General features: G+C 36.4%; 1 protein-coding gene across 21 annotated transcripts in view; it reads left to right on the top strand.

The window, feature by feature from the left end:
- The window catches only part of CUX1 (cut like homeobox 1), a 417,182-nt gene that overhangs the window by 341,439 nt on the left and 59,547 nt on the right, over nucleotides 1-16,196 (top strand). For 18 of the 21 annotated variants that reach the window (XM_044993419.1, XM_044993427.1, XM_044993418.1 and 15 more), the window contains one exon: nucleotides 2,835-5,093. The exons of the other annotated variants lie outside the window; for them this stretch is intronic. In XM_044993419.1, coding sequence (XP_044849354.1) covers nucleotides 2,835-3,552 — 718 coding nt within the window. In that variant the 3' untranslated portion in view covers nucleotides 3,553-5,093. Of the gene's footprint in view, nucleotides 1-2,834; nucleotides 5,094-16,196 lie in introns of those variants that run through there. 21 annotated transcript variants of the gene reach the window in all.

Genomic DNA, 16,196 nt, shown 5'->3' with positions numbered 1-16,196 from the left:
CAGAGCTCAAGACTCAGCACATACATAAGAATAATATACATCTGAGTGTATTTATTTGAATTACAGAAGCTCTCAGAGGCCCCTTTTGAAATTGGGAGCCCATTGTGTTAGAAGCTGTAACAAATACGTGTTAAAAGATGGTCCCTGCCTCAAATGACTTACATTCTAAATAGTGGGACAGACAAAGGGTGAAAGAAAGGAAGTAGTATTAACCCCATTTTACACATGGGAAATTGAGGCACAGAGATTAAGTGACTTGTTCAAGATCACCTAGCGAGCCTGTGGTAGAGATAAGAATTAAACCCTGTTCTCTTGAATCTCAGTCTAGTGCTATTAAATTATTAAACTCCATTCAACTTAATTTATAAAAGTTGCAGGAAACATCACCGTATTAAGTGTCTATTTATGATAGTGAAAATTGTGCAAAGACATGTACAGTGAACTCCAACACAATCCCCAGGATAGCCTCATATTTTGAATAACACTGAGGAATGTCTCCGGGTGTGGTTGATGTAGTGGTCTTCATCTTCCACTGATAGGCACTTTCCCTCCAGAATTTCCTAGCTGCTGCCACCCGTTCCTGTTTATCGTACAAACTTTGTCTCCTAGTTAATGCAGTGCTTGATTGACTTCCAGACCTAGTGTGTTGGGGATCAATTCCAGGGATTTGCCCATCCATCAATCAAGCCCATACTAAATAGAACTGTGGCCAAATGTTCAATGAGACTGCTGTGATTCACTTTCTTAAGTGGAACTGTGGTATTTTAAATGACATTTCTTAGGTGGGCAGACACAAAGTTATCTGTTTCCTTCTCCTGACTCAGTGAGCCCCCCAGGAGCAGTGTGCTTTGGATCACTGCCTATAAAGGGAGATTTATAAGTAAATAAAGCCTAGTAATAAACACAAAATGCATGGAAGTAATGTTAATAGCAAATTAATATTACCACCTATGGTCCCCGGTCTGGTGAATATTATTCTCCAAGGGACATTTATAGACTGGTAATCCCTGAAAAAAGCCATATCAGCAATTACTGCCGAAGTACTCTACTGTCTCTGAAGCAAGTCAATAATGTCATTAGCGGCAAACACAAAGCAGCCATTCCAGCAGGGTTCTGTTGCTAGTCTGTGTTCTTCCCAGTGTACGATAGTCCCTGCAAGAAGTTTAAGGTTCTATTGAAAACTTGCCACAAACATGAAGAGGGTTTTTCATCTGTGACTTGAAAGACAAGGCAGCGCTTCTTCATTAAAACCAGTGGCATTTTTCTTTTTGACAAAGTTTTCTCTAAATTGTTACTGTGTGTACACTATTCCTGTGCTGAGGTTCTTTCTTCTTGTTATCTAGGAACATGGGGCATATCTTGCAGTAGAATGCAGAGGTCATAAACAATTCTATTAATCACAGTCGAATTACGATTATATAATTGATTTAGTTATCAAGGCTAAGTAAAACCCCAGGCCATACATCATTTCATTTCCCTGTGAGACCCAGGACATTGGGAAACTCCTTATGGGAAGCTCAAATAAAATGACATGTACATTGCTGGGTGATTTTTACACACTTTATGTTGTAGGAAGCACAGTTGAACGTTAGGTGACTTTTACCCATATGTGGAGTGCAGTAATTCCCTAGGAGTGCACTGCCTGTCATGTGGTTATTAATGTTCTGAAATTAAATTTATAAATAAAAAATAAGGCAGATGTCACACTGGGCTCATAGACTGAAAACCAGTCAGAAAGCTGCACTGTCCTAAAGTTGATTCAGAATTATATTCTTATTTTTGATCAGGGTTTCCTGTTTGTAATAATTATTTTTTCTGGTTTTTGTTTAATTGTAGGCAAGTCATGGCTAATTTTTAGGAGTAGAAATCAGAATGTTGTTGGTGTTCATAAATTGTTTCCCCTCTAATTATATATTAAAAAATTCCCTTCCGAATTCCTGTGCCCTCAGAGCAGAGAGGAATCTTTAGGTTCTTCAGGTACCCTCTGAAACTTCATGCTCTCAGAAGTGAGATTCCAATGAGAATGGGAGATCTTTAGGACCTTGTCTCTTGATCCCCCTTTATAATCCATTTATGATCCCTCAAAAATTGTTAATGTCAGTATGTGTGCAACTTGGATTGAAGTTCTCCTAAAGCAACAAGTATTGTTTTAACTAAACTAGAAGGTCTATTTATGATTTAACACTCTGTCATTCTAGAACAATTCTGTTATCTGCACGAAAATTAAATTTACACTGTTTGCATAGAGTGTGAGGTAATTATTGAACTGAACAGTCAGAAGGAATCAGATTTACAACAATTATATATGCAGTGTTGTTGTAGCCATGTTGGTTCCAGGATATTAGAGAGACAAAGTGAGTGAGGTAATATCTTTTATTGTACTACTTCTCTTTAAATCTCTTAAATTTTGGCATATTGTGAGTATTATCCAAAGTAAAAATGGGGTACAAATCAAAACCCAGATCCAGACATCCCCTTTCTCTTCGCTGCACTTTGGGAGAGTTTCTATATGGATATGGACTTTGTAAGTTGGGCCTAATAAAAAGTGCTGTTTAAAAGCAGGTATATGACATATCATAGTAAAGTATTAAAGAAGAGCCTTGACTGCATTTCACATTCTTTCACATGTTTCTTCAGCTCATCCTTTGAATATGTAAACACTTCTAAGGATTCAGATTTGGCACTTCTGTCCACAGGCCGAGGAAAAAGCTTGTTGTGAATATGTTTTCATTTTCTTTGTCAGTTCCTCGAGAAAGCATACAGTATATATTACTGTGGTCTATGATTATGAATGGCCAGCACCAAACTTATCATTCTGTTATCATGTCTTCTAGATCTCGCATCCGTCGAGAGCTGTTCATTGAAGAAATCCAAGCAGGAAGCCAGAGCCAGGCTGGATCAAGTGACTCTCCTTCAGCCAGAAGCAGCAGGGCAGTTCACAGCTCTGAGGGAGACAGTTGTGATGGTGTGGACACAGAAGGCCCACCTGAAGGAAAGCAAAGTGGTCTGGAGGCGGACGAGTACAGCAATGCAACCACAAAGTCTCAGGGAGGGCAAGCAGAGTCAGCTTTTGAAGCGGGGGAAGAGGTACCACAAGATGCCAGATCATCAGAGAAAACAGAGTCATTCCATTTGGGAATGGAGAGCCTGGAGGATACTGATGATGAGGGTAGGCTCAAAGCACCACGTCAGAGTTCTCCGCCAGGGTCTCAAAGTTCAGGAGAAACTCTGGAGACAATGCCAAACTCTGCTACAGAAGAGGATGCCTCTACCTCAGCTGCCTCCACCTCAGTCCTTACAGGGGAGAGCTCCTTCAAGTCAAAAGAGAGTTCAGAGAAAATGTTGAGTGTGCCAAGTACAAGTTCCACGTTGGCTGCAGGCTCACAGAAAGCCAACTCTATTCAGAGTTTATTCAGCTTTTCCGAGGCAGCAAGCTCCAAGAACACGCGGGACAACACCTTGAGGAAAAAGAAAGCAGCAAACTTGAACAACATAATACACCGTTTAGAGAAGGCCGCTAGTCGAGAAGAGCCCGTTGAATGGGAGTTTTGAGATTAAACTCACCCAACTCTAGAGAGCTGGGAAAGTTAAACTGGACCTCTACTGGTTTTATTGTGTTGCGCACTTACCGCCCTGCAGGCCACAGGGCAAAAACGCCATAGGCCAAGGTGCATATAGAAAACAAAAGGAGCGTTAAGCCCAATTTATGTTTGTGTTTTCAAGGAAGAAAACTGAAATGTGTGGTCAAGCTTTTTTGTACCCTGAAGTGTTTTTATTAATGCCCTAAGTGATTTCCACAATTTCTGGAATAACTCATACAGCTTTGCCTTGTGCCCTCCTCTTTGGTGTGGGCTTTAAAAAAACAAAAACACAAAAAAAATCAAACCCACATATTTAAAGGGGGCTTTTTATCTGCCATCTAATGGCTACAGAGCGATAATACACTATTATCTTCTTAAACCAGGAAAAAAGGGGAGATTTTTCAAAAAGGAAAAATAAAAAGTTTTTTGTAGCTGTTCAGTTGCCACTAAGAGATTGCACAGTCAACCGACTCTAAACACACTAGTTTGGATTCCTAAATATTTTCAAGAAAAGAAAAGAATCGTGTTGTTTGAAACTTTGAATTAAAAAAAACACATTTACTCCACATATTTTTTAACAAAACAAAAAAAGTCACATCAGGAAAATATCTTAATTTGTGGTAGCTGACTTAGTGTTTTCTTGTAAGTGAAATAGAATATTGACACGTAGTGCACATTGTTTCATAGCTTTAACTGATTCTGGTCTTTTGCAGACCAGAATTTGTTTAATACACTCCATTTTAGGCCAAATCAGGACAAAAAAAATCTGAATCTAGGTATTTTATAATCTGCTTTTTAACCTCTAACCACAGAGCACGCTGATCAGACCTCATATCCAGGAGGTTTAGGAGACAACTTAGAATAGCATGTACTTGATCATTTCATTTGAATTGTTCTTGGCCTCATGGCTAGAGGGGTGAAAACATTATCTAAGTTGTATCTAGTACCTTTTTGTTTAAGAAAGAGAAATGAAAAAAGTTGGCCAGTAACATTTCAGCCTGCAGCTCTGGGGACATATTTTACAACCTGAAGCATTCAACTAACTTGAAATCAGTTAAAGTTTCATTTACATGTATAACTGATAACACACACCACTAAGAAGGAATTGGGGCCTGCCTCAGATGAAGAGATTTCTTCCTACAATAGGTAGCCATTTACTGACTCTCTTCCCACCATAAGCACTGATTTAAATGTTTTAGTTTGTGGGAAGTTTATTTTTGTGTAGAAAAAGAATACATTGCAGGTATCAGATGGGCTGTGACCAAGATGGAAATAGCCCAAACTCCAAACCAAAATACTCATGCTCTTGAATCCCAGTCCAGACTATTCCGCCCTTCAGAAATTTAGCCTCTTCAGATTATTTTATGCACAGCATAAAACTGATCAAAGTACAAATCAAATTCTAACTTGTCTCTAACTCCTCCTGTTGTCTATATGTATATGCGTGAGCATAGAGGTGTGTGGAAGGATGTGTGTGTGTGAGTGTGTGCGAGCAATTTTATACGTCTGTGTATTTTCTTACGTACTTGTGCACACATAGAGTGCATTACTGCCACCTTTTTTCAATAAGCTGTTTTATCAGTTATGGCTTCTACAAGTTTGCTAATTTAGACTCCTTTATTGCCATATCTTTAAAACTAACAATAGATGATTTCGGTATATATATATATATTTTTTTTTGCTTATTTATAGGTGCTGTATTTTATTATCTGATTGTTAGGAAGGGATGAAAGGGGGCAAATATTCTTTAGAGGGATAGACTGCCGGCAGTATTGGGTATAATTTACAAGATGTAGTTGTCATACTGTATATTATTGATTGAAGACTTTTTGACCGTATTGTGTATCATTGAAACCTTTGTCTTAGGTCAGCATCTTTTGATGACACTTTAATGGTGCATTCATTACTTCTTAATTTTAATTAATATTACTTTTTTGATTTTTGGGAGGGTGGGGAAAGGAGTTCCAGTTTTAAAGGTATGCTCCCAATATTACACCTCAGTGTGCTTGTATTAATTAACTAGTAGGACTTTGACTGTACGATGTGAACCCACATTTCTTGCATGATGTTTTAGAAGTGATGTATTTCATTTACAGTCTCAATGTGCAGCAGCAGCACTTAGTTCAGGTTTTCACAAATTAAGTGTCACTACACTATTAGCCTTTTCATGAATACGAAAAGAAGGCTCTAGGAGGCTGAAAGGCAGAGATTTATTTACCTGTTTTTACTGTTACAGTCATTTCAAATTACCTGCTTGGGTAACCAGAGACTTAGCTTGTGGTGCACGACTCAAATTTGATAAACAGAGACCGCAACTAGCCCTTTCTGTGGTGAGCTGAAGAGAAAATTAGGAACATGTGATTGCACCATCTAGAATCACTGTGACTTCTATTTATAGGGACATAACGTTTGGCTGAGAAAACTTCCAGCAAACGACATGGTAAATCAAAACATTACCATTAGAAATCTTCTCTTCACCGCAGTGTCTCCTTAAAAGCAAATGTTTTGATTTGGTTTATAAAACACATCTCCGTTTATGAATGTGTGTCCCATTCAAATATATGTACTTGAACATGAGTAACAACAAAATATAAACATCTTCAGTTCAGCCAAGAGACAGAACTTATAATTAGACAAATCCAGATATTGTCTTACATTCTAACTTAATCAGTTTTCTTTGTTTACTTTAGAACAATATATTTGCAATGCATTGCCACCACCTATTTCTATCAGGTTGAGATCTGGGTGCTTGATGCAGTCAAGTGGTTAAATTTTGCTTGCTTGTAGGTTGTGGGGTTTTTTTGTTTTTGTTTTGGTTTTTTTTCCCTATTTATTATTTTGCTTAATTAAGGTCCCCAGACCTGTTTTTGAATAAGTGTGTCTCTTTATTGCATTCAATAATGCTTACTGAGAGCTGTCACTGAAAGCAAAATTTTATTAATAGGATGAACCCAAATGCAGCAGTAAGGGTTAATCTCTCTTCTTGATAAGCAATACTTAAGTGCCTTCAAAAGTATCCTTTTTGTTCTTTCGTTTTGTAGTTTTCAGGTTTCTGCTAATTACATTAGAGGAGCCAAACACTCAAAAGTGTCTGCTTATTTTTGTTAATGCTATGTCAATTTTATAAAAGCATATTTGTAGCTCTCCTGTAGAGGATGTTTCCTTTATAACACTAACAGTGAACTGTAAACTCCATTATACCACTTACAATGCATAGAATTTTGTTGAAGACAGCACTTATGATTCATAAATCACCCAAGGGCTGTCATCAGTATTTATTATAAAATTAGTCAGATAAAATGCTCTTGGTATTCCCTATATTTTGGCACTTTATTAATGCTTTAGTTCCTTTTGTCATTTCATGCATAATATCATAGGTAGAAAGTACGTAAAACTATTAGAATGCCATTGGGATGACTCCGAACTTCCAGTTAGGAATCACGTTACAATTCTTTGATGGATACCGTACCTTACTCTCCTGTTTGGAGATTTTTTCCTTACTAGTTTTCCAAATTGGCAAGACCTCCCTGGTTGAAAAAGGGTTAAATTGCATCTGTGGTGAATGATTTTTAGCTATATTTCTTCATGGTAATGAAGTATGTTATTTAAAATTAATGTTGTTGGGGAAATTAGTATTACACTCCTAGTCTTCATTACCTGATAAAGAGCTACTGGAGAAGTAATGTAAAAAGAGTTGGACTCTTCAATGCTTTCCAGTCATTGATTAGCTGAGAGTAACAAAGGTGAAAGGCTGTATAAGGTGCCACATGTTCAACATGTGGGACTGTTCTCTATGCACAGTTGTATTATAGCGTTAAGACGACTGAAAATGGAGCACTAGCTGAAGGCATGCTGTTCAGTACTTTTCCAGATAGATAAAAGCGCATATAGGTCTCTAGCATTACAGGTTTTCTGCAGACTGTTTCCATTTTTATGTTCTTTAAAAGCCTTTTTTTAAAACCCTTGTTTCTGTTTATAGTTCAGACTTTATCTAAAGCAATGGAGGGATAGGCCCCAGGCTGTTTTAACAAATATTTTTATACTGAAGGTAAAATTCTGTCATTTTTATCTCTGAATGGGTAGTGCAAAAAGGAGAGAACAATATTGAGATTTAACTAAGTGTGGTGGTCTCTTTTATTACTGTGTTAATGGAGAGCGGATGAAGCATGCCTGTTGATTATAATTGTTCCATTTTTATAAATACGATTTTCTTTATCTGTGGAATCACAAGATTTTTCTTACTGATAACAAAAGAAAAAGGGTTTTGTTAAAGTAGCTACTGAATGCCATAGAACTTGATCATTTTAGTTTAGCTTGCACTCCTGCAAAATTTATAAATAGACTTTGTGGGTAGAGTCACTCCTTAAGGAGCCTTGCATTGGTATGCTCTATCCATATCATCTGTCCACGAGCTGTTTCACAATAAGCTCTTTACTAGAATAAGATGTCTCTAAAAGTAAAAATCGCATGCCTTTCTCATTAGGTAAGAGATTTTTGTATTCATTTTTAACATAACCATGTGGGGAGGCTACAGTGAAGGGGTTAATGAACACTACAGAATTCTATGCAATATTCTCTAGTCATTATTTAAAAATATTACCATTTTGCAATCTTTTAAAAGTGAGAACAGCGATCTAGAGGGAAAGTGTGTCATCTCAGTGTTCGCGCAAAATGAAATTATAATGCTGATTAATTTAAATAAATTAGAGTTAGGGGAAAATCTGACAGAATAATGTGATAAATATAATAAAAAAGATTGCAGTCCCCACTAGCAATGCTGCAGTCCAGGGTCTGTCAGAGTTTCCATCTTAAAATCCCTAATTTCAAGGGTTTTAGAACTCTGCTGTAAAACGAAAAAAATTGTTCTTGGCAGGAACTTGGTAGTTTAGAAATGGAAAAACATTTTGACCATATTTAAATTATAAAAATACCAAAAAAGTAATTGGTTTCAGATGCATTTTTGCACTTAAATCCAAAACAGCTTCCTTATTTAAACTGAAATGTCATTAGTAATATGGACTAATGCCTTTAGCAGGATTGCTAAGAAATCAGCAGTGTTATGTAGCAAAGTGATTCATTATAAATGCAATAAATAAATATATTCATAAAGATTTTTGACATGCAGATGGAGGATCTATTTGTTTCTTCACTTTCCTTTTAAGCAAGTGAGTTCTTTAAATCATCTCTCTTGCTTATATTACAGCCCATGTATACTGGGTCTTAAAATCTCTCCCTATACTTGAGTTCCATAGGTTCTGATTGTGAGGATTTCATGGAGATCGTAAGAAAGATATGGAGAGAGGAAGAAAAGGTGTCATTTGGTCTAAGGCTTGATCTTATGTCCACTGAAATCAATGGAAAGTCTTTCCTTTGACTTCAGTGAGTTCAGCCCCTAACAAGACAGGCTGCTTATATCTGATCTTCCACAGTTTAACTTATACAGACATAACAAGTGTAAAACACAGCATTTAGTTTAATTTACTATTATGCTAGGCCTTCCAGTCTCCATGGCATTTTCTGTGGTCCCTCTAGCCAAGCACTAACATGTCTTCCTCCATGTCATACATACAATCAAACAGTTTTCAATTAAAGAGCCTGTAAAAATTCTGTATAATACAAGATTTTCAAAAAGTGCCAAACAACTTAAAATATAACTCCAAATTACTTTAAATAATGAAAATAAACATTAGCGTGGGACAGCTGGGTTCCATTCTTGGCTCCGTCATTGGGGTGACCTTGGCCAAGTCACTGCCTCTCTTTGCGTCAGTTTCCCCATCAGTAAAATGGGGATAGTGATACTGAGCTCTTTTGTAAAGTGCTTTGAGATCTATGGATGAAAAGCGCTATATGAGAGTTTGGTATGTATTATTCATCAAAAATAATTTTATTTTCGTCCCCTATTCATTTTTATGGTTTTAATATAGTAGATATTGAATAAACCATGTATTAAATATATGTAATAATAGACTTTAAGAAAAATAAGTCCATTGTTACCATATGTATCCAGATACTATTATGGCCTTTATCACCCCAGTATCTGAGCTGCTAAATTTTGTGTGTAATGCAATATGCCATATCCTATTAATGTACAGTGATTAAAAGACCCTCCTTTGGGGAGGGTCAGCTATAGGCTCCTGCAGTCCTTAAAAACTCAGTTAAGCCCTGAAAATATATCATAAGTGGTGCTTTGGTTTTGTGATGGCCCTCAGAGAGGGATGAATTTCACCCGGATAGAGCTGTTCTTTGGCATACGTGAAATGAATTATTTGGTCTCAGGTCAGTTCCTCATAGAGAAGTGTTCATGTCACGAAAATTAACCACACAACTTTTTAATAATTGGTACCCTTATTAGCATCCTCTGTAAAGGCCAGGAATTGATTGGCCTTGGAGACTAAACACCCTCCTCACACCTTCTATGTCAGGCCAAAGGCACGCTGACAGAGAGGGGGAAGCGTGCACTGCTGTACCTGTTGTGTAGATACAAAAATGGACTTGAGTCACCAGGGTTGTCAATTCATCACAATTCATGAGCATGTTCAGGTACAAAAATGTGTAGAAGGAAGAATGTCTACTTAAAAATTATACTGGGATTATTTAATCTTTTATTTTTGGATAGATGTCTGTCAAAGGACAAGTTTTGCCATCATACAAGCATGCAACTCCCATTGACTTCAGTGGAAGTCATGCGTGTCCAAGAGCACAATCTAGAGCTCTTTCTAGATTCTTTCTATTACTAAATCTGGCGACTTTGCTGTATCACTTCAGTTTCTCTATTAAACTGAAACAGTCAAGTGAGCCTTGACCATATAAAAGTTAAATGACAAACAGTCATATTAGGAAACTACCATAAATACTAACTGCCACCCCACTTCCCGCAATCCATCCATTAGAGGCATATCTAGGACTGTTCATTTTATTTTTGGAGATATTTGTACTACCAAGTAAAGTACTCACCCAAAGATCCATGGAAAGTGGAGAAGAATCCCAGGAATTTCCTGAAGTAGTGGTGACAGGAGTTCTTTGCATAGTTACTGTGTAATTTTGTGGTAATGTTTGTAACAGCACAATCTTTCTATTGGTAACAATAATAATATGTTAATTGTGTTATCACCTTCTAGCTGTGCGGGTCAATAATATGCATTTTTAAAAGTTTTTAAACATGTATACTTACACTATTCCTGTTTGGAAAAGTTCCTAAATATGTAGCATATTTACAATATAGGCCTTAGTGGCTCAGTAAGGAATTGCTACAGTCTATCAGGTAAATTATATGCATTGGGGCATGGGTGGATGGCAGGTTTAAAAATGTTATTTACATGCTAATATGTATATTAATGCATAGAGTGCCAGTTTCCCACTTGCTAGGCAAAATCCACATTGCAAGAAAGTGACTGCAGGCTTCTGAGGAATCAGATCGTTTGAACACGCAGGTTTAATTAACATGAAGAGAAAAATTCACATTTAGAATACATAAAAATAATGTCAAGGTTCTGGCTGAAATGTACAAAAGCTAGATAATTTAGAACTAAGGATGAAATCACATCCTAAACTCGCCCTGTAACTGTATAAATAGGTTTTGCTCTGATATGGCTATCAGGAACCTCATGCACTAAGCACTCTTCCATGTACAATATGAGCTGCTATGCCTGCATACAGTATGGTCAGTTAAAGGGAGCAGCATTCCATCCTTTAAAAAAGGTTTTTAAAAAGGAAGAATTTTTCAGTAAATTGAACCAAGTGACAAATCAAAACCAGCAGTTCATCTCTGGTGCATGCTTAAAATTCTACTTCCAAGGTGTATATAACTGAAATTGCATATCCTGAGCTCCTCTCGGGACTTTGTTTACTTTGGAGGACTAAGCATTTAACTGGCTTTATAAATCCAATCCTACATATGTGGAACTAAGAAAAATATATCTAGGTGTGTTATAAGATTGGTACTCAGTCAGGGTTCACGCTGCATTTCTCTGGCTTTTGTTAGTTTCCATTAGACCCTTATTACTATTTTAATGTATTATTTGTGTGTAAATTAATTAGCTTTAAAAAAAAAAGTGTTTCCAAAGCACCTAGTTACCTCTGAATGCTAGTATAGTATATACAGTAAGTGTTCTAGATACACTAGCTTAAAGGAGGGCAGGTGAAGAATAAGCAACACAACTATATTGTGCTGTTGGGTGGGTTTTGTCTCTCCCCACTTTCCCCTCCATAAGAGGCTTCCATTCCTTTTTCATCCTCCTCAGGAATGAAGTAGTTCACGGATTTCCTGTTTGTTTGTTTGTTTGTTCTTTGCGGGGGGGAGGGAGGAGGGACGGAGGGGAGGTTTTTTGATTATCTTGAAATGTTTTTAGTTTAAGCAATATTATTACACAGTTTCCTAGAAGCGTTTAGCCTATACTTCTTTCATAAAATGTACTGTTTATCAAACTTTCTGTAATCAGAAAGATAACGTGCCTTATCTCCTCATCTCTTCATTGAGAATAATCTAAAGCACAGTGATCTAGATTTCAGCATACGCAAGAGCCTACTTTTTATTTCAGAAAAAAAGACCAATCAAGGTGCATTTCAGTAGCCCAGGGCCACTAATCCCTTTGATAAAGAGCACTTAATACTACTGTGCATTTAAAATTTTGTGCAATAGAAGTTCTAATTTTATATTTAGGAGCTAACACACTGTACACCCAATGTAGGCAAATGTAAGCTTTAGTCTAGGAGGATTCAGGTGACTGAAGAGTATATTCACACTGGTTATATTTGCATGATGACATTTTGGAATAAATAGTCCACCATTGTGCAACAATCTCTCTTACACTCATAGCAACAATCTCTGAAAAAACATACTAATGGGTCTCTCAGTGAGCATTTAAAAAACTTGATTGGTCAAGCACCCATGTGATCTCCAGCTATGGCTAACTTTCACCATGTTCTTACAAAACTTTAAAATAAGCACTTACGTGTTCATTTCAACTTCCTGAGCCATTTCCTCTTCAAATGGTGATACACCGTAAGGTCATTCCAGTCTAACTGGGACTTGTGAAGAATAGGGGTTTTTTTCCTCTGCATCACACTCCTACCTCCTCAGTTCATACTAGCACTTGTTTATTTCTAAAACTCACTCTTTACACAGCAACATATGTCTAATTATATAAAGTTCATTATTAGAACAAAACGAAATTCTGGTCTTTCCTATTTATAGTGAGATTACTTTAAAATGCCTTTCAGAGATTTTTATATAAACACAACAGAAGTATACATATCACTTCTTATTGCTTAAACAGACATAGATGGTCCAGCACACCAAACTCATTCTATTCCATTCTGTTTAGAAGAATTGGCCTGTTCTGGGAATTGGATGGGTTGGCATGTACTTGACTGATTAATACCCATATCAGTATGTTGTGTTTTCTGGAGCAATCCACTTAAAAGGACTCTGTGTAAATGTCTACTAAATATTTGTATTTAAATATTAAAAACCATTTAGTATTGAGATTAAAAAGACTCAGTAGTGAGGGAAGAGACTCCGATCTAAAGAGAGACAAAAAATACCCTAAGCCTCCTAGAGCCTCTGTTAAGATTTCATGAAGATGCAATATCCCTTTGTCAAGGTACATTGCAATCTGCTCAAGAGTATTACTTTAAAACAAGAGAGACTGGTTTCCTATGATGTTCATCTTTGTTGGCATACGTTTTAATTTCTGAATTCATAACTATTTTTTCTTACATATAAAGTTGGTCAAAACAATCTTATGCAGCAACAACTTTTCCTGGTATGAAATATGAAAATACTAGTTGTAAATTTGTATCTGTGCTGGAGGAGTTGTTTGGTTTCCTTGCAACGTAGAAACACATTAAGACAAGCATTCTGTGGGTAGGTAACAGTTTGAGCAAGAGCTGCTTACACAACAAGAGAAATGTTGCTTTAGAAATAGCCCTGTTTGTATGAGGGAGGGATGTGTCTGCTTGGGGGACAAGGTCAAGGGCCATCAATAAGCGCTGAACCAGCACAAAGAGCCTTACAAAAGGCAAAGATGTAAGGAGCTGCGATTGTTGCATGGCGCATCACCTCCTCGGTGGCTTGGAAGCAAACTTGCACTTTGCCTTTTTTTTTTTTTTTTGAGGACGTCCCACTAAGAACATCAGATTAATTTTTCAGAAATAACATTTTCCCAATGCCTTGACTTTCTCCTTCTGGTGTAGTTAGAGGGGGGAAAGGCCCTACATTAAACTATTAGGTAATTTCTGCGAAAGGTTTTCATTTCTATCTATCAGAATAGTCTATGCATTTCTGTGTTGAAAGCTGTTTTCTGCTGTTCCTTTTAAGAAAACAGGCACTGTCTGTCCCACTCTCTGTAAATGCTCCAAGAATGTCAAGTGTGTGAATTTGGACATTAAATCCAAAGTAAATTAACTTGTTTGGGAGTGGGGGTGCTTTTGTTTTTTAAAATTGTTTCCCTCATGTCCCTTTTCATTTTTATTAAGAAATTAACTCTTTGCATTTGTGCAATAACTACTTGCCATGATAATGGGCAGACTTTTGAAATGAATGCCCTGACTACTAACACAGCACAAGATGAACTCAGACAGATAAAGTGGTGTACTTTTTCCTGAGAACTTTTTTGTTTTTAAATAATAAGCTCAGTTTTACCCCCGTGTATTGTGGTGTCTTACATTTTTAGCAGTATTTTATATTTTTTCTGTAACGCACTAAGTCTTAGACATTTTTAGAGCTTGTTTGTTATGTTCACAATCACAGATTTTAAAAAAAATCCTCACAAAGAACCAATTGACCAAAAAAAGTGTCATTTTTTTTTGTACAAGTAGCTTTGAGAAGCCCACGTTGTGTTGCTGTGACTCATCTTTTGTAACATTTTATTTCTTGGTATTTGTTTAAACATAAAAGTAAAAGTTTATATGGCTGGCAGTAGCGGGGAAGTGCTCCCTCCGTCAGCGGAATGGCATTGTTTCTTCTGTCTTTGTTTGGTTAGCCATATAATGTTTGTTCTCAGCACTGTACAACGGTCCCTATATGATATGGAGAAGCAATATCACTGTATGAAACTCACATGATGTATTATTATTATTATTCACTAGCACCCTAGGTGTGATAATTGAAGTAAATATCTTTTATACAAACACAATTATGTGTGGGTCGTCTTTATTAAGGTGAGAGTCAAGACCTAACGGTCAAAGCAGCAAACATTTACATTGGTGGTTTTGATCATTTTGCTAATCAGTAGGGGTTTGTTTTTTGTTGGTAATTGACTTTTCTAGCTTTGTATCTTGATTTCACTGAAGAATCCATTTTCAGTATCTTAAGTACTTTAAGTGGCTAACTTTAGAATCTAGTCTCTCTCCCATTAAATTCAGTGTAAAGATTTCCATTTCAGTGAGAGTAGGATTGGATACTTGGGCAGCAAAGAATGGTTATATTCTGAACTTGAGAGAGATGAGGACCAAAATAGCATGTTAGATTTTTTTTGTAAAATCATCTTTGATTGTTGAGGTTACCAGTGACTTATGATCAGAAGTGCTTACCGTTCAAAAATGTAGATGTGGCAGAACTTTGGTTAATATTTGGCTTGAATTTTGACTGCATTTTTTAACAGATATTCATAAAGAAAATTGTTTGCTCTTGTGGTGCCTTAAAATGTTAGCAGGCTCTTTTTTCCTGTAAATATATTGAGGGCTTCCTACAAGTTTAGAATTGAAATTTTGGTATTAAAGTACAGTTATTTAGATTCAACAATGAAATTCTTTTTGAAAAAACAGTAGAAATCTGTAGCTTGAAATGTCTTCAGATTCAGTTGTAATGCATGTTCATTTCATACCCTTTTACCAGTCCTGTTATGATTTATTCTTTAAATTGTGACTTTGAAGTCACTGAAATTATTGCAGGACTGGGACCTAACCATATAATGTCTTCTCAGATCCGTGTATAGGCCTGTCTCTTTAACATTTTTCCTGTCCTGCAGTAAGAGAGTATATATCTCTTTTTTTCAGGAATTATTGATTATTCGATGGAGTTCACACTGCAGGACAGGAGGAATTTTAAAGAGCTAAGACTGTAGATTTTGCACTGTACTGTCCCACGTTGTTTAGCAATATTTGGTGGCATGAAGTTGTATAGATATTAACCAGCTTTTTCCATTCCTTCAAGCTGTTCCAGAAATTAATCCTATTGGTTTATAGTACACTAAATTACATTAGCAAAATAGCTATTTATGTTCAAAATGAAAAGCTTGTTCATTCTGTATCTTTGCCATCTCTAGCTTTGCTTATATTTAGTATCTCAGGAGCGATCATTTATCTAAATACAGTATTAACAATGTTCAGTAGATTTTATTTAACTTTCATTCTTCTGTAACTGCATTTCTTTACCTATGACATGTCTGTGACAGTTCACTCAGTAAGATGTAAAAATTATAGTTTTAAAATAGAAATTTTAATAATATGTAATGATTGATCAAACTGTTGATTTCTAGGAGTATAATAGGGTTGTCTTGTGTAATGTTACCTCAATCATTTTAATGTTAAAGTACCTATGCTTTAAAAGCAATCTCAGTCTGATCGTTAATCTTCTGTATATATTTATAACTGTGCATGCTTTCAGGAGTACTA

Source organism: Mauremys mutica, chromosome 19 (genome assembly GCF_020497125.1).
Source record: "Mauremys mutica isolate MM-2020 ecotype Southern chromosome 19, ASM2049712v1, whole genome shotgun sequence".
In the NCBI taxonomy this organism is placed as follows: domain Eukaryota; kingdom Metazoa; phylum Chordata; order Testudines; family Geoemydidae; genus Mauremys; species Mauremys mutica.
This window is presented reverse-complemented; position numbering and strand designations above follow the sequence as displayed.